This window comes from Cydia splendana, chromosome 8 (assembly GCF_910591565.1).
Source record: "Cydia splendana chromosome 8, ilCydSple1.2, whole genome shotgun sequence".
NCBI classification, from domain to species: domain Eukaryota; kingdom Metazoa; phylum Arthropoda; class Insecta; order Lepidoptera; family Tortricidae; genus Cydia; species Cydia splendana.
The window spans coordinates 5,200,028-5,225,093 of NC_085967.1; the positions used below are offsets into that span (position 1 = coordinate 5,200,028).

Consider the following 25,066-nt stretch of genomic DNA (forward strand, 5'->3'; position numbering starts at 1 on the left):
AAAGAAAGTTCCCCGCCGCTTCTGTCTGTTTGTGTGTATGTATGTTCGCGATAAACTCAAAAACTACTGAACAGATTTTCATGCGGTTTTCACATATCAATAGAGCGATTCTTGAGGAAGGTTTAGGTGTACAATTTATTAAGGTTTTGTGTAACCCGTGCGAAGCCGGGGCGGGTCGCTAGTGTTTATATAATAGCGGACAGGCAATAACAATTGGTGTATTATGTCAGAACGAGGACACAGTGGAGGACGTGGAGGAGGAGGAGGAGGAGGCGGACAGCGACGGCGGCACGCCCGCGCCCCGCAAGCGCGGCCGCAAGGCCAAGCACGGCCCGCGCGGCAAGCCCGGCCGCAAGCCTAAAGTGCCCACGCTCAAGATCAAGTTCAGCAAGCGCAAGCGGACCAGCAGTGTGAGTACTTAGATATAGTGGTTCATGTGTGTGGATTGTAGTTTCAGGGGCCTACCGCGAAATCAGAATGATGAGTCAATCATTGGTAGGATAATAATAGAGATAAAGTCGGATTAAGTTAACTCTGAAGATCGATGAATGGATTTATTGTTTGTGCCAAAGCTCGGAAAGGATGAGCTTTTTGCCTTATAATATGACGTAAGACATGTCCAATTATAAGGTAAATAGCTCACCCTGTCCGACCTCTGCCGAGTACGCACGTATGAAGGACATGACATTGTCATAAATTTACTCTTCTATAATTTAACTTTACTCTTCTATAGTTGAATATGACAACTAATCCAAACCCATTTTAATTTGAATTGTTATATGGCTTTGTCAAATCTATAATAATATCAAACGGTTTGTTAAAGAATTTCCATTACCATCATCACCGTTTATTTCAATCAGCCGGGCTAGCACATGATTGGCGCGACAGTATTTGCCCGCAAGATAGACTACTCGTCCTTCTTTAATTACAGTTTAAAAAAACCGGCGAGATACTGTCGCGCCAATCATATGCTAGGCCCATATTATAAGATCCATACAAGTATTATTGAAAAGTTTCATGCTTTACTGTGAATTTCCTGCTTAAATATTGCAATTGATGCTTTTATTTGACGCTTTTTCAGGACAAAATTGGCAAGGCGGTGGACGATTCGCTTTTTAATACAGCTTAAAACGTGTGGCAGCCGAACCGATTCTTACAAACGATACTTTAACACTTTCCCCAACTTATTTAGATCCATTCATCACAGGAGGAGGACCCGGAGGGCAGCGCGGGGGCCAACTCGGAGTCGGACGCGGAGTTCGAGCAGATGCTCGCCGAGGCCGAGGAGCCCAAGCCGCAGCCGCCGCCGCCGGCCGCCGACGACGCCGCCGCACAGCCCGCCGCGGACGGCACGCCGGTGTGTACACTACCACTACCACTAGCGCTAGCACAACACTGATGATCTGACGGAGGACATCAGAATAACTAACATTCATACGAAATGGCTATGCACGACTCTGCCCCTCACTTACCCGACGGCCTCGCACTTAAGGGGGCCTCGCAAAGCAACCTGGGAAAACACATTCAAAAGGGCCTCGCATATGTGATTTTCGCCCACGGCTAGATTGGTTCACGCTACGTCACTGGGTCGTAGGTCTAACCTAACCTAACCCACTTTTCAACGGCGACGTCTGAGGTTAATATTTGTTTAAGTTTCGAGGAAACATTTATTCTATTGGCAAAACAAACACATACCTCGCTATGCATACTGGGTGCGAGACGGCGACGTCGGAAAATTCAAAATGCCAGTGTATCCCTAAAGAACTTTGACGAGTATCAGACATTTCGTGCGTCGAAAGGCACTAAACCGATTTCCGCACTGTGGCGTGTCCGTCCTATGGCACTATCTCTTGCCAGCTAACTTCGTAACACCACATGTCGTTGCAATAAGTTTAAAGAATTTTCAATTAAGCAATGCGGGTAATGCTACATTTTTTGTTATCTTTTAGTAAAAAATATCTATGCTTTTTATTTATTTTGCACGATACGTAGATGTATCAATAGCGGGCTTTGCCGAATGCATTCTCTGCATCAAAGGGCAGCTTAAAAAAGACCACCTTCTAGACAGAACCTATTTTTAGGGTTCCGTACCTCAAAAGGAAAAAACGGAACCCTTATAGGATCACTCGTGCGTCTGTCTGTCCGTCTGTCACAGCCTATTTGCTCCGAAACTACTGGACCAATTACGTTGAAATTTGGTACACATATGTAAGTCTGTGACCCAAAGACGGACATGTAACGTCAACAAATGAATTTTTAACATAGGGGCTACTTTTGGGGGGTAAATAAGAAAATTAAAAAACAAAGTTTAGCAAACTATATCGTGTTATATATCAAACGAAAGGGCTCATTGTGAGAATCTCAAGTATATTTTTTTTATAATTTTAGGATAAATAGAAGTTATTCAAGAAAGTAGACAAAAAATGACCATTCCCCCCCCCCCTCTATCTCCGAAACTACTGGGTCTAAAATTTTGAAAAAAATACACAAAATAGTTCTTTACCGAAAGATGACAGGAAAACCTATTAGAAATCTACAGTCAAGTGTGAGACGGATTTAGGAACAAAAATGCGTTTAGGTAATTTTAGGGACGCAGCAGCAATGGTTAAGTGAAAAGTGGCGTAGACAGCTATTGCGAAGGCCCTAGGCCGATATCTGCATAAGGCCGAAGGTCTGAAGCGTCCCGAAGAAGTGTGCCTTTAGGTTCAAGCGTGAGTCCGATTGAAGACAAAAAATGTCGACTAGGCTGTATCTGGCACACAGCCGCAATGGTTCTTGTACTATTGATTGATTAGGTACTTGTACTGTTGTTTTAGCATTTAACACCTGGGAGACCGAGCTTTGCTCGGAAAACATAAAAACTCAAAGATGCACGTTTTCCCGGAGATAAGACCTAGCTAGATCGATTTTTCGCCCCCGAAAACTCCCATATAGCAAATATAATCCCAATCGTTAGAGCCGTTTCCGAGATTCCGAAATATAAATACAAATAAATATATAAAATAAATAAATAAATAAATATTGGGGACATCTTACACAGATCGACCTAACTCCAACCTAAGCATAGCTTGTACTATGGGTACTAGGCGACGATATAAACATACAAATATAGATAAATACATACTTATACATATACATATACATAGAAAACAGCCATGACTCAGGAACAAATATCTGTGTTCATTACACAAATAAATGCCCTTACCGGGATTCGAACCCAGGACCATGCACAGAATTGCTCGTTTAAAAATATAAGATATGTTTATCTCTTTTCGACCTTCGCTTTTAAAATACTTGCGGAAGTTTTGGGAAGCGCCAACCCGCCGGACGCTCAGAGCTTTCAGCCCTACGCGGAGCTCGGCCTTCAGTCTTCGCATTTGGACACTTGTACTATTGTTCGGCATTTAATATTCCTATCCAAGCTACTTTGCTACTTTGCATAGTTGCAGAGATATAAGCCATCGCGCCATAACACTTCATGTTACATCAGCTGGTTTTTGAACTGACCCATTCGGGTATTTCAAAGTTTCACTCACGTTACACGTACAAAAAAAATTGCTATAAATTGTGTGATGTACGGAACCCTTGAAACGCGAGTACGACTCGCACTTGACCAGTTTTTAAATCTGTTCTCTATTAATTGTATTGTCCTGTTAACACATGACACATTGATTACAGGCGCCAAAGAAGAAAGCCAAGACCAAGATTGGTAACAAGAGCAAGAAGAAGAGGAACAAGCTCAAGACCACCAACAAGTTCCCTGACGGCGCGGAGGGCGAGCAGGAGCACCAGGACTATTGCGAGGTAACATTCTTTATTCATACTCATTCAATATCTATGAACCTTAAGCTCTGGTTTCCTAGGATAGTGATGCCGTAATATAGCGGCCGTCTCCATATAAAATACCTACTACGACATCCATATTTAGCCGTATTATTTTGTATGGAGACGCTATATGACGGCACCGCTATCCTAGGAAAACCGAGCTTTAGTGCTTGCAAAGGAATCCTAAGACAGATAAAGTAATGCAAAATAAAATATTGAAGTCATTTGACAGCTGACTTTAATGACGTTGTATATCTATACAGGTTTTTTTGGTAAAAACTGTAAAAGTAAAAAACTTGTGTAAAGGACCATCTACTTCAAAATCAAATTTGTGGTTATCATGTATCATGTGTTGCACTTCATAATTTATATTTACATCCCTTGCATCCCTCATACTCCGACTAAAAAAGTAGGAAAAGATTCATAAAGGGAATATATTTTTTAGCCCATATTACGTTTGAGACTTAATTAAATGAGATTTTTCTCTAATTTGCCACAATCCCACAGGTGTGCCAACAAGGCGGCGAGATAATCCTCTGCGACACGTGCCCGCGCGCCTACCACTTGGTGTGCCTGGAGCCCGAGCTGGAGGAGACGCCCGAGGGCCGCTGGTCGTGCCCGCACTGCGAGGCCGAAGGCAACCAGGACCAGGACGATGATGACGAGCATCAGGAGTTCTGCAGGTCTCTATACTATTAGCTATCTTCACATTTATCATCTATAGGATCTACTTTATAAAGCAACAAGGATAGGATTACAGATGTGTACAGTCACCTGCAATAATATGTTACTCGTCGAAGGCCGCAAAGATATGTGACACGAATGACACGATCTTATGACTCTACAAATAACATCGTGTCAGATATATTTGCGGCCTGCGTTATGTAACATATTATTGCGGGTGACTGTACAGTCACCTGTAATGATACTCTTCGAAGACCGCAAAAAGATGTGACACGCTCTTATGGCTGTACATATAAGTCGTGTCAGATATTTTTGCGGCCTTCGTTGTGAAACATATTATTGCAGGTGACTGTACATGGATGTGATTGACACACGCTTGACAATAGTTCTACACAGAACGGGCGAGCCACGTCTAGCGTCTAGCTAGACACCCCGAAAAAATTACCGCTCGAAGCGGCTCATTCTTTGTGGCCCAATGGCGAGAGACTTTTTGTGTTGTGATGCAGATTATGTGCATACCTGAAATTTAAATTCAACTTGACTAAAATGGGGTTTACAGTTCCATCTAACCTATAATATCAGCGCTCTGATATAGTTACTGTTGTATGTGAAGATTAATTAGCTATTAACAAAGTTTTGATTTATTAAAATTACCTTTGGGTTTCTATTCTTACATATATGAGAATGAAAAGATCTTTCATAAAAGTCTTTGATCTTATACAGAATTTGCAAGGACGGCGGCGAACTGCTCTGCTGCGACTCATGCCCGTCGGCCTACCACCGCTTCTGCCTCAACCCACCGCTCGAGGAGGTGCCGGACGGGGAATGGAAATGTCCGCGGTGCAGTGTGAGTATATGCCCATTTCTGACAAGCTTTTCCTTGAACTGGATGAACTGTTTGAGAGATTACGAAAAGGAAGTGTTTTCCCAAGAAAATGGAATAAGGTTGAGCAGATGATTATGATTAACCCAATGTGTCAAGGATTCTCATAAAAGCAGCATATAATTTATTTTAAATACAGTCAAATACCCTATAGTCTGCTAAATTACAATTTACGGGTCTATTTTTCACCCCCGACGCAAAAAGAGGGATGTTATAAGTTTCACTCCAATGTCTGTCTGTCTGTGGCATCGTAGTTCGCCAACGGGTGGACCGATTTCGATACGGTTTTCCTTACGGTGGTTCTTAGCAATGTTTGATGAAATCGATTCAGCAGTTTGAAGAGTGTTTGCTCTTTTCAAAATGATGTAAGGCATTTTTGACAAAATGTGTAGGGAGTTTTTTAAATTTACAATTTAATAGATATTATTATAAGAATTGACGCGAGATTTGTCCAAATTTTCATTTATCGCTTCGTTTTGTGAATCTGTACATATCTTTTGCCAGCATGCATGGTGTGTATACGTTTCAGCACTGTTTAAAAACGATTCAGTGTACTCTTTAAATACCCTTCATCTAATAATATATCCTAAATATATATCATTCATCCATTAAAGTTGTGACATGTTATTTTTCGACGACCGGTCTGGCCTAGCGGGTAGTGACCCTGCCTGTGAAGCCGATGGTCCTGGGTTCGAATCCCAGTAAGGGCATTTATTTGTGTGTTGACGATGACACAGATATTGGTTCCTGAGTCATGGTTGTTTTCTATGTATTTAAGTATTTATATATTATATATATCGTTGTCGGAGTACCCACAACACAAGCCTTCTTGAGCTTACCGTGGGGCTTAGTCAATTTGTGTTAAAATGTCCTATAATATTTATTTATTTTTTATTTGCAGTGTCCTCCAATAGATGGCAAAGTAAACAAGATCCTAACATGGCGGTGGAAGGAGCACTCGGCCAAGTCCAAGGCGCCGCGCGAGCGAGAGTTCTTCGTAAAGTGGTTCGAACGCTCCTACTGGCACTGCAGCTGGATATCAGAACTGCAGGTATGTACCAAATAACATAGAACAAGCGATATTGAACCTTATATGCAAGTAATAGAGGTCGGCAAGTTATTGATGACTCTCACTTTATTGTTGATTGCCTTTAAATAAGCTTGCCGCAAATATTGGCACAAAGGTGTACATGGTACAAAATATTTGTCAAAGAGATCATTTTGTGTTAACTGAATCGTCAAATGTTAGCGCTGGTCAACCCAGTTTAAATATCGCAGTTACCATAAGAGATGACATTACTTTTGATTACATTTGTCAGTGACATGATGTTTAGTAAGTCATCAAAACTTTATTTTACCATTGATTAATTAAATCAAATTCTGTTAACAGTTGGACGTGTTCCATCCACTGATGTATCGCTACTACATGCGCAAATACGACACGGAGGAACCGCCGAAGCTAGAAGAGCCCCTCGACGAACAAGACGGCCGATACAAGCGCATCAAGAGCAAGCAGGGCCAGGATTCTGACGAGAAGGCACTGGAGGAGAAATACTACAGGTTAGTAAGTAGACAAGGATGTTGTACGTGCGCAAATACGATATGGAGCAACCACTGAATGAAGAAGAGCCGCTATATGCGTTTCAAGAGCAAGTATGGCCAGGATTCCGACGACACGTTATTAGCCAGTAATGTTTTAATAACAGTCTGGTGGCAAATAAGCATACAATCGCTCGAATTGCACGCGAGCAGTAAGTGTTCCTAACGCAAAATAAATCATTTGCCAATAGCCAATATCAATGCCTTGGACAAGACACGTTAACAGCTACACAAATTGAGTTGCTTCTCGCGGCAATTTCCTCGCGAGGTTGCTCGATCTGTGTGGATCTTGCCAGCGGCTTGTCCGGCCACAACTTCACGCGGCGGCGCCAGCGGCGAGCTGTGGCCATAGGAGGGAGTCAAAAACAGCGATCCGATCTTTGGTTGGATTGGTTGTCGCTAGTTTTGGCCAAAATTTACACGTTTACCTGGCAAAAGCAGTGTTCTGAATTGAGATGTTTGTTGTCCAGATACGGCGTGAAGCCGGAGTGGCTGATCGTGCACCGCGTGATCAACCACCGCACGAGCCGCGACGGCACCACGTACTACCTGGTGAAGTGGCGCGACCTGTCCTACGACCAGGCCACCTGGGAGTCCGAGCACGCCGACATCGTGGGCCTCAAGCAGGCCGTCGACTATTATCAGGTTAGTATGTTCATTCCGTTCACTCCAAAGACATTTTTAAATTTTAAGCGCTAGGGAATAGAGGAGTTAAATTTAGCTTCGGCCATTTTTACCAACGTATGTTTTTGTCGCAGGATATGCGTTCCTTCATCACTTCGGAAGGCAAATCAAAGGGAAGCAAAGGCAAAAAGGCCGGGCGCAAGAGCAAGACCCGCGACCCCATCGACGACGACGAGAGCAGCAACGGCCAGCAGGTGAAGGTGGCCGGCCACAAATACTGCCCGCCACCCGACAAGCCCGTCTCCAACCTCAACAAGAAGTACGAGGAGCAGCCGGCCTTCGTCTACGAGACCGGCATGCAGCTGCACCCCTACCAGCTCGAGGGGCTCAACTGGCTGCGCTACTCCTGGGGGCAGGGCATCGACACCATCCTCGCCGACGAGATGGGGCTCGGCAAGACCATCCAGACCGTCACCTTCCTCTACTCCCTCTTCAAGGAGGGCCACTGCAAGGGGCCGTTCTTGGTCTCCGTTCCTCTTTCCACCATCATCAATTGGGAGAGAGAATTCGAACTGTGGGCGCCGGACCTATACTGCATCACTTACGTCGGTGACAAGGATTCAAGAGCGGTCATTAGAGAGAACGAGTTGACGTTCGACGATGGCGCTAATAGAGGCGGCAGACCGTCAAAAATCAAGTCTCAGGTCAAATTTAATGTCTTGCTCACTTCATACGAATTGGTTTCTATCGACGCTACGTGTCTCGGCTCCATCGACTGGGCCGTGTTAGTCGTCGACGAAGCCCACAGACTAAAGAGCAACCAGTCTAAATTCTTTAGGCTGCTCGCCGGCTACCACATCAACTACAAACTTTTGCTCACCGGTACTCCCCTTCAGAACAACCTCGAGGAGTTGTTCCATCTTTTGAATTTCTTGAACAAGGACAAATTTAACGATCTCGCCGCGTTCCAGAACGAGTTCGCGGACGTTTCAAAAGAGGAGCAAGTCAAGAGGCTTCACGAAATGCTGGGGCCGCATATGCTGCGACGACTTAAAGCCGACGTGCTGAAGAACATGCCTACCAAGTCCGAGTTCATCGTGCGCGTCGAGCTGTCTCCCATGCAGAAGAAATATTACAAATACATTTTGACGAGGAATTACGAAGCTCTAAACCCGAGGAGTGGAGGTCAGACCGTGTCTCTGTTGAACGTGATGATGGATTTGAAGAAATGTTGCAACCATCCTTATCTCTTCCCCGTGGCAGCGGAAGAAGCACCGCTAGGAACCCACGGTAACTACGACACGTCTGCTCTGATCAAAGCTTCGGGAAAACTCGTTCTTTTGGCTAAAATGTTGCAGAAACTCAAGGAGCAAGGCCACAGAGTTCTTATTTTCTCACAGATGACAAAAATGTTGGATATCCTCGAAGACTTCTTAGAAGGCGCCGGTTACAAGTATGAAAGAATTGACGGTGGCATCACTGGACCCACCCGTCAGGAAGCCATCGATAGGTTCAACGCTCCAGGCGCCCAACAGTTCGTGTTCTTGCTGTCCACGAGGGCAGGTGGTCTGGGTATCAACTTGGCGACCGCTGACACTGTCATCATTTACGACTCCGATTGGAATCCTCACAACGACATCCAGGCGTTCTCCCGTGCCCATCGTATCGGTCAAGCGAACAAAGTGATGATCTACCGCTTCGTCACGCGCAACAGTGTCGAGGAGCGAGTCACACAGGTCGCCAAGAGGAAGATGATGTTGACCCACTTGGTCGTACGCCCCGGCATGGGCGGCAAAGGCGCCAATTTCACCAAACAGGAGTTGGACGATATCCTCCGATTCGGTACCGAAGAGTTATTCAAAGAAGAGGAGGGCAAAGAAGAAGCCATCCATTACGACGATAAAGCTGTATCAGACCTGCTCGATCGATCGAAGGAGGGTATCGAATCGAAGGAATCGTGGGCTAACGAATATCTCAGTTCCTTCAAAGTGGCCAGCTACTCCACAAAGGAAGGTGAAAACGAGGAGGAAGTCGACACGGAAATCATCAAACAGGAAGCCGAGAACACCGACCCGGCGTACTGGATCAAACTGCTCCGGCACCATTACGAGCAGCACCAGGAAGACCAGGCGCGGACTCTCGGCAAAGGCAAGCGAGTGCGCAAACAGGTCAACTACAACGACGGCAGCGTCGCGCAAACAGAAAACAGGGAGGACTCGACGTGGCAGGAGAACGGCTCGGATTACAACTCCGACTTCTCCCAGGGCAGCGAGGACGATAAGGAAGACGACGATTTCGATGAGAAGAATGACAACGGAGATCTGCTCAGCCGCCGCAGCAAGCGACGCCTCGAGAGACGGGAGGAGCGCGACCGACCGCTGCCGCCGCTGCTCGCTCGTGTCGGAGGAAACATGGAAGTCCTCGGCTTCAACGCTCGCCAGAGGAAGTCCTTCCTCAACGCCATCATGCGATACGGCATGCCGCCCCAGGACGCGTTCAACTCGCAATGGCTAGTGCGCGATCTCCGAGGCAAATCCGAGAGGAACTTCAAAGCCTACGTGTCGCTGTTCATGCGGCATCTGTGCGAGCCCGGCGCGGATAACGCGGAAACGTTCGCCGACGGCGTGCCCCGCGAGGGCCTGTCGCGGCAGCACGTGCTGACGAGGATCGGCGTCATGAGCCTGATAAGGAAGAAGGTGCAGGAGTTCGAGCACATCAACGGGTACTACAGCATGCCGGAACTGATCCGCAAACCGGTAGAGCCGGTGAAGATCGCGGGAGCCGCCGGGGAGAGCGCGGCCGCGAGCCCCGCGCCCTCCGGCGCCACGCCGCTCGCGTCCGCCGCGGCCTCGCCCCAGGCCCCGCCGGCGCCCGCTGTCGCCGCCGCCGCCGACACCACCGACAAAGAGAAGGAAGAGGCGCCTAAGGAGGAGAAATCCGACAAGGAACCTAAAGACGAGCCGATGGACACGAGCGACAAGGAGGAGCGCGAGAAATCCGCAGAAAAAGAGACTCCGAAAGAGGAGCCGGCCGAGGCTAAACCCGAGCCGGAGCGTCGCATGTCCGTCGACGAGGAGCCTCCTAAGGAGGAGGAGAAGAAGGAGGAGGTTAAAGAGGAGGCTCAAGAGGAAGCCGAGAAGGAGAAGCCTAAGGAGGAGCCTAAAGAGGACGATAAGAAGGAGGAGGACAAGAAGAGCGAGAAGGCGGACTCTGAGGCCTCCGAGAAGCCGAGCAAAGATGAGAAGAAGGATGACGACGATGATGATGTCGTGCTGGTCAAGGAGGAGGACGATCTCAAGGTTAGTAAGAACTTGCTTTTCATAATAATATTGTATCAGATTACGTATTCTTAAACAGTACACTTTTTTCCTTTTTACTGCTTTTTACTAATAGCGGCTGAAAAGGTTTCGCGAGCAGAGAGGTGACTCAATCAAGACACAAACAACTGTAACCCCTTGAGTAGGGTGTTGCTTATTTCGTCGAAATTGAAATTTTCTATGTCTCACCCCCTTAAATTGTTCTCTTTCACTAAAAAACAAATGTGGATTTATTTCAGAATTTTTTTTTCGTAGGGGTCGCTACCGAATTTAGAAAATTTGGATCCTTCATATATTATGATTGTTTTTTTTTAATTTGTCGTTTTTTTTTTAGTGAGACAGTGAGTCAAAGCATATGGAAGCTATTTTTATGTAATTCAATACTAAGTATAGTCAATATATATTTTTAAATAATTTTATTCCTGTTTTAGGAGCGTGCACTGCTGAATGAATATTTAGAACGCCTAAAAGACGCATAATAAGCTTAAAAAAATGTGGTATTATTTTATGTTTAACTGCACATTACTATACCCTGACCCGTTGTCTCATAAACAAAAAACGAGAATATAAAACAAAAAAAAAATAATCTTGTATGGAGGGTCCAAATTTTCAAAATTCGGTAGCGACCCCTAAAACGTAATTGAAAATTCTGAAAAAAAATCCACATTTGTTTTTTAGTGAAAGAGAACAATTTAAGGGGGTGAGACATAGAAAATTTCAATTTCGACGAAATAAGCAACACCCTACCCTTGAGCCAAGATCAAGTTTACTCAAAAACTCTACATACAGTCATACTCAACTGTACACTCATACAAGCACTTATAGTAGTAGCGGTTGACCAAAATCAGCTGCAAATGGTGTTAAAGGTATGAAAATCGGCATGATTAATCTTTAGGCCATTTGAATCAATTTGACCCGTAGCACCAAAAAAAAAAAACAAACGGAAAGGAGTTATGACGTCATCTTTTTTTTGTATGGAGAATAAAAAAAATTGTTCAGAAACCTATCGTGTGGTATTAAATGAAAGGGTATTTTAAGCCGGTTCTAAAAATATATCAAATTATTATATTTCCGTCACTTGCATTCAATTAAAATAAAAAGAATTTTCAAAACATACCAAGTTTGGGCTCCTCCAAATACGAAACCGTTGAATTATTTTATGTAAAATATACCTCAAGTAATACCCAATATCCTTATATCTAACCCCAAGAAATTAATTTCGAAAATATTTAGTTTTAGTATTTGTTTTAAATTTTTTATTATTACAAATTCTGATCTATCAATCTATCAATGAAACGGCCTCCTAGCCTAGTCGATAGTGACCCTGCCTATGAAACAGGAGGTCCCAGGTTCGAATCCTGGTAAGGGCATTTATTTGTGTGTCCATCATCATCATCACACAAATAAATGCCCATATACACATATATACAAGCCCTGGTAAGGGCATTTATTTGTGTGATGATGATGATGAACACAAATAAATGCCCTTACCAAGATTCGAACCTGGGACCTCCTGCTTCATAGGCAGGGTCACTATCGACTAGGCTAGGAGGAGTAGGAGGCCGTTTCATTGATAGATTGATAGATTGATTTGTAATAATAATTTGTAATGATTTGTAATTTGTAATAATAATAACTATTTGAAGGCGGTAATTTTGGACACGGCGCGTATAGTACGTCGGTTGCTCACTCTGCGGCCCTGACCACCGGCAGCTTGGGCCAAGCCCCGCTGCCGGCGGCAATCTAGGTTAGGTTTTTTATAATGTGTTTATATGTATTTTATATTGTTTTGTAAATGTTTTTATATTTTACTTTTATATTCATATTATAAATAACCTAACTTAAGAGGAGAAATAAATAAGGAGAATAACTATTTGTAATAATAAAAAAATAAAAATAAATACTAAAACAAAATATTTTCGAAATTAATTTCTTGGGGTTAGATATGAGGATATTGGGTATTACTTGAGGTATATTTTACAAAAAAGAATTCAACGATTTCGTATCTGGAGGAGCCCAAACTTGGTATGTTATAAAAATTATTTTAATTTTAATTGAATGCAAGTGACGGAAATATTATAATTTGATATATTTTTAGAACTGGCTCAAAATGCCCTTTCATTTAATATCACACACGATAGGTTTCTGAACAATTTTTTTTATTTTTCCGTACAAAAAAAAGATGACGTCATAACTCCTTTCCGTTTGTTATTTTTTTTTGGTGCTACGGGTCAAATTGATTTAAATGGCCTAAAGATTAATCGTGCCGATTTTCATACCTTTAACACCATTTGCAGCTGATTCCCGAATTTCAGGGTGTACCGCTATCGCTATTAGTAAAGCAGTTTTGTGAAAGTTGCTTTACAGAACCGATATTTCAATTGTTAGTTTATCTTTAACACTAGCTTAATTCAAAGCAGCTATTGCACATAACAATTGTCTCTTGATACTATCAATGTTGTATCTACCCAGGTGGAGCGACGCAAGTTCATGTTCAACATCGCCGACGGAGGCTTCACGGAGCTGCACACGCTGTGGCTCAACGAGGAGCGCGCCGCCGCGCCCGGCCGCGAGTACGAGATCTGGCACCGCCGCCACGACTACTGGCTGCTCGCCGGCATCGTCACGCACGGCTACGGCCGCTGGCAGGACATACAGAACGACCTGCGCTTCGCCATCATCAACGAGCCCTTCAAGATGGATGTCGGCAAAGGAAACTTCCTTGAGATCAAGAACAAGTTCCTTGCGAGGAGATTCAAGGTAAGAGATTAGGTAGAAAACCAGCGCTGAAACCACGCAGCAAAGGCGGGGTTTCCAGCACATTAGCTGAGACTGTCCTATTGTCACGTAGATTGTAATTTGAGCTTATTTATACACATGTTAAATTAATTGTAAATTAAAACCCTTGTTGTGGCAATAAATTGATTATCTATCTATCTATCTAGAATACTGGAATATAGAGTAAATTATACGAGATTTACCAACGAACAGCCCTTTGGAATTTTCACATACATAATAATGAGCCGTTCACAGTGGCCGCAGCAATGGGGAATTTTGATTCAATATTTGATATTTATATAAAGGTTTAATTTGCAATATCTATTTTGTATAGCTGTTGGAACAAGCGCTGGTAATCGAGGAGCAACTCAGGCGAGCGGCGTACCTGAACTTAACCCAGGACCCGAACCACCCCGCCATGTCGCTGAACGCGCGCTTCGCCGAGGTGGAGTGCCTCGCCGAGTCCCACCAGCACCTCAGCAAGGAGTCGCTCGCGGGCAACAAGCCGGCCAACGCCGTGCTGCACAAGGTACTGTGCCGTCACACCGCTGGGTTCATTTCTTTTAGAAATTCGGTTACGTTTGCGGCGATTAATATTTTAACTTGTTTGCTGAAGTTGATTTATTCAAACATACGGGGAATATTGGTCTTGTAAACTATGATGGTAACCTACACCCACGCCATGGTAAGCCCACCTGATGGTAAGCTACAACCGTAGCTTATGGATGCCTCGAATATTACATGCGCGTTGCCGACCTTTTAAAAACCTCGTACCCGGTACACTCCTTTTTTGATGAACCCCATATTGTAGTCCTTCGAGAAAACCTTGACGCGGGAGCTCTTTCCACAGTCGGAGCGTGTGCTGGAGGAATTATTGGCTTTTAAGAATTATTTCCGCGCATTAATTTGAGAAAAGCTCTAGGTATACATAGCGTGAAAAAGGGATCTCCAGCCTCGTATCTACTTGACTGTTAGTCCCTATCTCTGTACAGGTCGATGGTCCTGGGTTCGAATCCCGGTAAAGGCATTTATTTGTGTGATGAACACAGACATTTGTTCCTGAGTCATGGTTGTTTTCTATGTATTTATCGTCGCCTAGTACCCATAGTGCTTGTACTATGCTTAGTTTGGGGCTAGGTCGACCTGTGTAAGATATCCCCAATATGTATTTATTTATTGTGGTGTGCAGGTGCTGAACCAGCTGGAGGAGCTGCTGTCGGACATGAAGTCGGACGTGTCGCGGCTGCCGGCCACGCTGGCGCGCATCCCGCCCGTGGCGCAGCGCCTACAGATGTCGGAGCGCTCCATCCTGTCCCGCCTCGCCGCCACCGCCGGCAACCCCGTGCCCGCCGGTAACTAACGTCTAATACTGTTTTCACCACACCAGCTCGGAAAGGCTTACTTTGCACTTCTAAAACTGATAGCAAAGTTGCATTTTATTCACATGTGAGGCAAAGTAATCAAATGAAAATTTCGAGTTGTTTTCTTATGTTTGCTGGTAGAATTGACTTTTAAATGATGATTTTGGATGATAAATATTTAATAACATTTGATTTGGTGTGATTTTGTTTGTTATTTTACATTTCATATTTGCTTCAGGTTGGTGTGGTGAAAAATTTTGTGTTTCACTCGGGGGCAAATTTTGTTTAACCCTCGTGCCTTGAAACCCTCGCAACGCTCAAGATTCCACTTTTCGAACCCCTCGCTACGCTCGTGGTTCCAATTTGGAATCTTTCGCTTGCTCGGGTATCAATATTAGCACGAGCGGTTAAACAACAACTTTGCCCCCTTGTAAAACAAATAACTATTGTTTTATAAGGACAGTCAACAACAAAGAGAGCTTGCATATTAAAGTGATAGAGGCAGAGAAAGAAATATCTATTTTCGGTTTTTAGCGGAAGGGTCTCTGTTCACTTGCATCATGAGATTGAATCTTGATTCTAAGATCACTAGCCTACCTTAGCACATCAGTTTAAAGAATCGCTTAACGTTTGCTGACGTTAACGCTAACGCTTAACTGAGCTGTTTATATCTATATCAAAAACGAGGTTAGGACACATCTGTGTTGGTCTTGAAAACAAGCTAGGAATGCATTTATTGCGAGTAACTAATGTTCCATTGGCAAGTTTCCAAAGTTCCATAAGGTAAGATGTAGGAAACTTGCTCATTTGCTGTAAATTTTTTCTTAAAATGGCCAAAATTTGTTGGATTTTTTAGCATATTACATCTTCTGTAATTGCAAATACTGCGAAAATTACTCAAAAATGCTTATACTACGACTGCTACGCAAAATGTTTAAAGATATTCTTAGAAGTGTTGGCAGTTGTCGAAGGCCTTGATTTCACTGTTATAATCACGCCATGTTTTAAGACGAAACGGGAGCTGAGCTAAAAGTCAATTTTGAGATTTCAAGCTGAATATACCCGTCGCTCTGACGGGGCGTGAGAGACTGTATTTGTGTGTGTAATGCACGCACACAGATGCGTACGCTTGCACCCGCGCGCGCCTCATTGCCGACAATTTGCAATGTTATTTTTCGTGCGTTACTGCCACGAGGCGTTCACTTATTACTTACTGTGTTGCGATTGAATTTTTTGACCCGGCTTACGTTTACGGAACTCGATAATCTTTCTACTACTGTGACTTGGCTTTGTTTACTTGACTTTGCTGATCAGCTTATTGTTTTGGACTCCGTGAGTTGTGGTTACCTATTGGACCGCACGCAATTCATCTACCTTTATTCAAGTAATTAAGCGTAATTAGCCGAAACCTTTATAAGAGTGTAATTCATAAGAAGTACATAAGATATAATTTATGTACTGGTCTGCTGTTAGCTTTTAATTGTATCACTTTACATATATGTTACTCAAATAACTAACACGGTTACACTGTTGTAAGAACATTATTTTTCAGGTAGGCCTTATTATACCTACTATAGGCCTTATTACCTCCTAGTACCTTAGTAGTAGTAATACTACTACGGAAATTGATTCAAAGACTCAAGACTGACTTAAGTGGCAGTAGGGTGTAGGGTTTTTTCTAGGCTTAATGAGTTCGCTGAAGCTTATTTTTTATACTTAGCGCACAGAACCACTAGTTTAACAGTATCAGCTCTAACCACATGTCACCATTTTGTCCTTTACGTAACAAACTCAGGGGCCCAGAATATCCGATGTACCTATCAAATCAAGGTTCTGTACCAAATAAGGCCCGGTTATTATAGTTCGTTATTTTTTAGCATTAGAAAGAAGGTAAACAATCATGACGTGTCTTTTTATTAATAATTATTGAAAAACGCTTTCAAAAATTAGTTTATATTACTTATGAAAGCAAAAGAATATAAAAAAGTATATGATTAATACATACATACATACATTCATACAATCACGCCTATTTCCCGGAGGGGTAGGCAGAGACCACGGATTTCCACTTGCTACGATCCTGACATACCACTTTCGCTTCCTTCACATTCATAACATTCCTCATACACGCTCGCCGGTTTAGGGTGCTCTTGCTCATTAATATGATTAATATGATTTATAATTCTAACATATTTGCTATGACTTATTTTTCAATGGTAATTTTTAATAAGACATGTCAAAATCTGTTACCTTAATGCAAAAAAAACGAACTTTAAGCGTGCTAACTTTCAAAATTTCATTTTTTATAAGATAGTATAAGTAGATGGGCAAAAATTTTGCGTCCATGTCCACCAGTGAGTAAGTGATTGAGATACCTAAACATTTAACTTTATAATGTAAAATGATATAATTTACTAACCTACTCGTTTAATTTCAGGTAGGTTGAATAAGGAACCAAGTAACCATGGGGAGGAGCAGTATTTACTAACATTTTCTTTTTGGGTCTTCAGAGTGTATCGTTTCCTTTTTTTTGCACATATTACACTTAAATATATGTGACGTTCCACGGGAAAAGGTACCTTATGAGGGTTTCTAGTTTCGGAGATATTAAATGTTTTGTAAAGAGGTGAAAAAATGCTCAATTTTTTTTTATTGTGTGATCTGAAACCTTAATGCGTAACGTTTGTTTACCTGTTTTTATTTTTGTTATAAGTTAGTTATAAGCCTAGTAATGTCGTCTCAGAGTTTAGTAGAAAAGGTACCTTATGGAAAAAAGATTGAAAATTCCCAAAAAAACTAGTCAATACGGGAAAAGAAGTTTGGTAGAGAACTGTATTAGCATTCTGCAAAACTAATTTGATAATTTCAGTTCTGGTTGGGGCGCCTCGCAAATATTATAACCGTACATAGACCGACATCACAAATCCAAGTAGACTGCTATTATACCAAAGTTACTCTCGTCAAGTCTTTCTTAACTAGAATAATCTTCATTTGGTTTGGTCGCATGCAGTAAATCAGCCATTGGTTTGCTGAAAAATGCCAATACCCGACGCATTACCTTATGGAATATCTGAGGTCATTGAACCTCAATGCCGCTTATCTTCAATAGCAACCGAAATATATTATTGATAAGAAATAGACGATTTATACCATCTTAACCCCAAAATATTATTAGTTTATCCTAACTGTTCCATCATCATCATGCCTCATCATGTAACTTGACCACAAGGTACCTTTTCATTACATACAAATTATTGGTCTTTTTTAAGATTATTATGACGAAGAACTAATTAAATTGGGGGCAGTTTAATGTAAATTAATATTTTCTATTCATAAAAGATAAACTATAATATGATTGATATTTTGTAGAGATGTATTATTAGATTTATTTCCATAAGGTACCTTTTCGTAAATGTAGGGAGCAAATACTGTTATTGTTATGTAAGTTTAAAGTGGCATAAGGGGTTAAATATAGTATTTAGTTGGGGTTTTAGGATTCATTTCATTTGAATGACAGAATTTCTTTCATATGTGCTCAGAAAAATTGATTGTGTGTCACATTAAAAGTAAAAATATTCAATTTTGTGATTTTATATGAAAAAGTCAAAAAATACATTTTCACCTCTAAATCGGTATTGTTTTTTGCTTAAACTGTCTGTCAGTGTCGTTTTCTAATAGATAAAATTTAAATCTTGAGAGCTCATTGCAATCAATCGTGAAAATGAAATAAAACTTTATTTTCAAGAGATTGGTTAGTATACACATAAATCAGTCGATATCAAAAGTTTCTATTTGCATTACAGAACAAGTCGCAATATTTTTTTAATCTCAGATATATAAGGCATTATTATTTGTAGTCAACTATGTAACTTACTTCAGGAACATAGTTTTTTAGGCGGCTAAACTTAAAACTTCTCTATCGTAAAGTTGCTCATTTCACAACATTATTTTCAAAAAATCATATCTCTGTAACTACGCAACCTAGAAGGTTGATCTTTTGTGTTATCGATAGCTTATTTATTGTAGATTACTGGGGTATGCATAACTCCATACCCGCCATAAGGTACCTTTGACCGTGGGACGTCACATATATTCTCTGTGTAAACCCTTACGTCTTTCAATGACAAAGGCAAGATCAGCAAATGTACAATTTGTATGATCGTGCCTGATATTTGAGATCACAGAAAATAAATATTTTAAATCCACTATTCTGCGACCTTCTAAAATTTTGTTTTATCATGATTCATGATCAAAAAGCTCGGATTCAATAGTCATATCAAACGTCGATTATGCAGTTGATGATGAGCTTGCATTTTCTACCATTGGTGCTGCAAATGCATCAACCGGTGGCGATAAACTTTGCCCTCTTGTAAAACAAATTACTATTGTGATTGTGTCCAGCAAAAGGCCAAAATTCGGTTTACTTTCCTGTTTAAAATATTACTAATTTATTCATATTTCAGATTAGGTACATAGGTAACTGTCTGAATGTTATAATGCCAGCTGGCAAATTCTATCACATTTGTTTGTTTGGTAGTCATGGTAACATTCACTTACATTGATATCCTTATTAAGATCTGTATCTTATTATCCAGACCTTAAAATATTGCCACCGTTGCCCTTTAAAAAAATACTGTTTAAATAATTGGCTACTCAAACAATGCTTCTATAGTATAAATAATGACTACACAAAAATGGGTAGTATTGTATATAATGCACGAAATAAGGCCCGATTCTTAAGCGGGTTTAAATTTTGAGGCCATGTCCGCTAATACTATAGACAAAATATCAAGTTTAATAAACACAAAAAAAAAACATTGATGGGCCAACATTATTATTTTATAATTTAGGCCTTACTTTGTAATTTAAAGTAGAGTTAGGCCAAGAAAAATCTATAGCGATTTTGATAGAACGCAGTGCAAGTATTATTTCAAACGTCGCTTCTATGAAATTATGACATATAAATAACACTTGCACTGCGTGTGCTATCAAAATTGCTGTAGACTTTTCTTGGTCTGACTCTAAAATATTCTTTATTACACCACAAACATAAAAACAAATTTAAAAAAAACCGGCGAAGTGCAAGTCGGACTCGCACACGAAGGGTTCCGTACCATTATTTATAAAAACGGTCACCCATCCAAGTACTGACCCCGCCCGACGTTGCTTAACTTCGGTCAAAAATCACGTTTGTTGTATGGGAGGCCCCACTAAATTTTTTATTTTATCCTGTTTTTAGTATTTGTTGTTATAGCGGCAACAGAAATAAATCATCTGTGAAAATTTCAACTGTCTAGCTATCACGGTTCGTGAGATACAGCCTGGTGACAGACGGACGGACGGACAGCGGAATCTTAGTAATAGGGTCCCGTGTTTTACCCTTTGGGTACGGAACCCTAAAACCGATTTACAATGTAGATAAAGGTAGCAACAGGCGGTCTTATCGCTGTTAGTTCTTATTCTTCGTTTGTTTAGCATTAGAGTGAAGGTGACGTGCAATCGTATAATTATTTAGCTTTTTTTGTAATAGTTATGTACTTAGTGGTTAATATTAGTATTTACTATTTTTTTTTTCAATAATGCTTAAAAACGAAGTATAGACATGACAACCAAATATTAACGCCATTGTAGGGCAGGATATACAGAACATGCATGGTATAATAATATACTCCGCCTGGTACTCCATTCCCGTCTTTTCTAGGTCACCTAACTGACACGGGCCTACGTCATCATGCGACAGCGCTATATGATAATATGCGATAGCGCTATATATAGCGGCCATGTTGTTGTGACGTAGGCCCGTGTCACTCTGGGAATGGAAGACCATGTTTTATTAGACTATGAGAACATGAATCATTTGTACTGTCACGCTCCGTGATTGTCGCCATTTAGGGTTCTAGCTAAATTAGACATTCCATAGAGCACGAGTAAGTATGGAACAACCAATTCAGCTAGGACCCTAAATTGCTCGACAATTACGAAGCGTGCCTGTAGGTACCTAAAAATTTTGTTAACCCATTTTAACCATGCAATAAAATATTTTTGATTTTGATTTCTAATTTGAAATATTAGAATCAAAAAGTTCATAATAGATTGTATATCATAACATAACTACAAAAATGTGTTCCCTACTCTCAACCCAAAACCCCTTGTATCTTAGGATCTAGATATTTTCACACAAGACGGTTTATCGATAACTTCTTACATCACTAGATTATCGACATTAAATGTCGACTATTGCCCATCACTTTTCTGGCTGTGTACGTATTTAGAAACTTGACTCCGCCCCTAAAATTAGTGCGATAGGGACAACTGCAGCTGAGGCGAAAAATCCTGCGTAAAAATGACAAAAATCGAGGTTTCGTAGTCCTCTTTTTCCTCCCCCAAAACTTAACCAATCGTAACCAAATTTGGAAATCTAAATGATTATGAAATTATCTGTGTCGGACCGTTTTGCTTTTTTGGCTAATTGATATCAGTTTTGAATACCACGCCTCTCATTGCGGCATAGTCTATTAGGCCATTTTGGCCGTTTTTGAAGGGCTCTAGCGCCTTAAAAAACAAAAATATCAAAAAAAGCAAAACGGTCCGACACAGATATTGACAATATTAATCTGTGTTGAAAAAATCATTGCTCTAGCTTCAAAAACCACGGAGGAAAACGAGGACTACGTTTGTATGGAGGAATGACCACTCCTGTTGGCTCTTAATTCCAACACGTTTATTGTTCCAGCGCAAATGGCGGCGTTCCCGGCCGGGTTCGCGGCGACGGGCGCGCTGCCGGGCTTCGCGCCGGCCGCGGCGGCGGCGGCCAACTTCGCCAACTTCCGCCCGCAGTACTCCGTGCCCGGACAGCCCGCCAGCGCCACCTCCAGCTCCAGCGTAACTACCACCACTTCATTACTTCACCTTTCCATTATGGACTTGTGAAACTGTCACTTTTGTAACTTTCAAGTTTAATATGGCCAGGGATGCGAAACTCCTGACTTCGGCCAAACTCGGCTCCGGCTCAGCATTGCTCCGAGCAATTATTAGGGTTGACACAACTTGACGTCCCTTTGCGTGCACGACCACAGATAAGATAATGGCTTTAATTTGACAACCCTAAATAGGCGAAAGGGATAGTGCCATATATGAGAAAGGGACCGCATGATTCGACCCTGAACCGCTGTCAAACTTCGGTTTTGTAGGAAGTTTCCTTTCTGTACGGTAGTACTATTATTTATTCTGTGATATGGCTTAATAATGGAGCACGAGGTAGGATTATGATCTAGGGTAGGCGACAATACCTAATACAGAAAAAAATCGGTAGAAGAATGCAATTTTTACTCATGAATTCATCGTACGAATGTGACGTGAAAGATTATATATAATTAAATGTTAGAACTCTTTGGGTTAATTATTAACACTGGGTCGAATTTAGCTAGTATTATTCACTTTCGAGTGATTTACTCTTTTAGATCGTTATTTAAATGATATGTTATGTGTAATGCTAATATGAAACTATTTTCCTTACAGAAATCATAAACCCGCGTAACTTATCCACCGCAATCGAATTGGCCAACTTCAGGTAATTATCGCACAATCATATATTTATTAGCAAATAAAAGTTTCTGTTCATAAAAATGTACTGCCACACCAAGAATTAATGCAATACCTAATTTTAAAATCAGATTGTATTGTATAATTTATATATAATTTTACATCAAGGTATACAGTATTTGTTTGTTATACATGTTAGTTCTTTTTCCTACCAATAAGTGTATATTAATTATTTTCCATCGTATTTCCACGGAAACTTACGAATGCGTCTTGCTATTTCAGTTAGTCTCGGTACAATAAGTAGGTACTGACATTGACTGAACTAGCATGACAAATACGAACGTTTCCGAGAAAATACGATGGAACACAATTATGCACTACATCTGTAATTATGTTCAGTGTGGCAATGTACTTTCATTGTTTTTATACTATTAAAGTATTCTAACAAAGTTTGTTTGTTTCAGTGAGCAAATTATGGTCGAATAGATGAATATTCTAGATGTAAGCTTTCCAAGATTCCTGTTCCATGTTGGGTTGAAGTGATAACTATAGTGATTAGTGCATTATGCGTTAGGTAACATATTTTATGGCGTTTTGACAGACTCACAATACTATTTATTTCATCCTGACCTGTATGATGTCGATAATATTATATTATGTAATAAGTGATTGTGGATTTTTGTTTTATGAATTCATTATTTTTGATTTACCAAAAATGAGAAATGAATAAATCATATTATTAAGTGATACTTTCGTATTATTTAATTTTCCTTAATACCTTACGCTAAAGGTTATAATCGAAGAGTTATTAGACCAGCGGTGGAACAAAAATGGGTTTTGATAACATTAAAGTTTTTTCTTTTTTGATATGTTATTGCATGCATGTTAAATAACATTTATGTAAAATATTAGAAAATTATAGGTGGAGCGTTCGGCCATATTTAAATATTTCAATTTTGCTAAATAACTATGTAAATATAAAATTAAAGTTACAAAAAACTGTAACATGTTCAATAACACTTTAATTTATTCACAATATTCGGTTTTTAGAAATCTGGAACAGCTGCTTTCTGGTGAACGTAAAAACACGAATTACTTTGTCAATAAAGAATTAAAGTAGCTGATATTGTAAAATTACGATATTATCTATCAACTTAGTATACTTGTAAAAAATTAGAAATGTAGACAATGTGCTTGTCTAGATATTGATTTCTGGTTAAGCAGTATAGCCAATATTGAATTAAAGTTTGTAGAGTTAATATTACACAGTCATAATAAAGATCTTAGTTCCCACACAAAATATTAGAAATATAAAATCACGGCGACACTAAATACTGATACGTAAGTATGCATTCCGCGCTTATATTGAGTTACATTTCAAACGCGCGGCGTTTTCGCGCGCCGCGCTGTGCGCCGTGGCAGGAGGCAGCGATCGACGGTGGCGGGCTAGCGATTAGCGCGGTGCCCGTAAAAAATACGCAAAACGTTTATAAAATTATTATCAATGGTAAATAGTTATATTGTTAATAGTAGGTACACTAATGGAAACTTACCTACACTTATTTATTTCTATATGTACTAGGGATTGCCCGCGGTTTGGTTTACGTAGAATTCGTTATCGTGTTAAGTATAGAAATAATAGATACATTTGAAAATTATTTTAGGTGCATTGTCATACAGATAACCACCCTTGTTAAAGTATCCTTCAAATTCAATAGACAGGTGTCATTTCAATATAATTTTGCGTAATTTGGCGCTTTTAGGTTATAAATGACTAGCGACATATATTTTTTGTTTAAGAGCGATATCCGATATATAATATATCTCCGATAATATTTACTTTATCATTTAAATCAATTTCAAACTAACGTTATTCAATATTTATCATTTTAAAGTCAATTTTACCAACCAACTGAGCTTTACGAGTATACCTACGGAAACAACTCAACATTTGCATCAAATTAAATGCCACTCTTCTTATCCGTTTCGAACAATCAAGAGGGCCTTTACGAGCTGATGTAGTGAAAATTTTATTTAACCCTCGTCCCTTGAAACCTTCACTACGCTCGAGGTTCAACTTTACGAACCACTCGCTACGCTTGTGGTTCAATTTTAGAATGTTTCGCTTGTTTGGGTATCAATATTAGCATGATTAATCAACAAATTTCCCCCTTGTAAAACAAATAAATAAGGTAGGTGAGGTGCAGGCATATGAGGCCCGGCGGGTAACAAGGCCCAGCATTCAAAAATAGCAGTTGCTCCCTATTATTCTGAATTTGTACTTGTTGCTAAGAAGATCCACTGTCAGTGCAGGTAAAAAGGTCCAGTCCCGGGCCTTATTGAACGTATGAGATTAAATAATAGATTAAAATATTTTTAGATAATTTTGAATATTTTAAATCTCTCATTAATAAGGCCGATTTGAAGAAACTTCTATGAAATTATGACTTATA

At 40.7% G+C, this 25,066-nt stretch overlaps 1 protein-coding gene across 2 annotated transcripts in view; it reads left to right on the plus strand.

The window, feature by feature from the left end:
* The window catches only part of LOC134792695 (chromodomain-helicase-DNA-binding protein Mi-2 homolog), a 31,904-nt gene extending 8,544 nt beyond the window's left edge, over window positions 1-23,360 (plus strand). Inside the window, exons 7-21 of one of the 2 annotated variants that reach the window (XM_063763971.1) lie at window positions 231-410; window positions 1,193-1,357; window positions 3,679-3,804; window positions 4,333-4,508; window positions 5,233-5,356; window positions 6,294-6,443; window positions 6,783-6,952; window positions 7,462-7,636; window positions 7,750-10,914; window positions 13,405-13,692; window positions 14,045-14,239; window positions 14,900-15,062; window positions 21,805-21,953; window positions 22,590-22,641; window positions 23,078-23,360. In XM_063763971.1, coding sequence (XP_063620041.1) covers window positions 231-410; window positions 1,193-1,357; window positions 3,679-3,804; window positions 4,333-4,508; window positions 5,233-5,356; window positions 6,294-6,443; window positions 6,783-6,952; window positions 7,462-7,636; window positions 7,750-10,914; window positions 13,405-13,692; window positions 14,045-14,239; window positions 14,900-15,062; window positions 21,805-21,953; window positions 22,590-22,598 — 5,235 coding nt within the window. In that variant the 3' untranslated portion in view covers window positions 22,599-22,641; window positions 23,078-23,360. The remainder of the gene's footprint in view (window positions 1-230; window positions 411-1,192; window positions 1,358-3,678; window positions 3,805-4,332; window positions 4,509-5,232; window positions 5,357-6,293; window positions 6,444-6,782; window positions 6,953-7,461; window positions 7,637-7,749; window positions 10,915-13,404; window positions 13,693-14,044; window positions 14,240-14,899; window positions 15,063-21,804; window positions 21,954-22,589; window positions 22,642-23,077) is intronic. The other variant, XM_063763973.1, reaches the window with a different exon arrangement.
* Window positions 23,361-25,066: the final 1,706 nt, after the last annotated feature.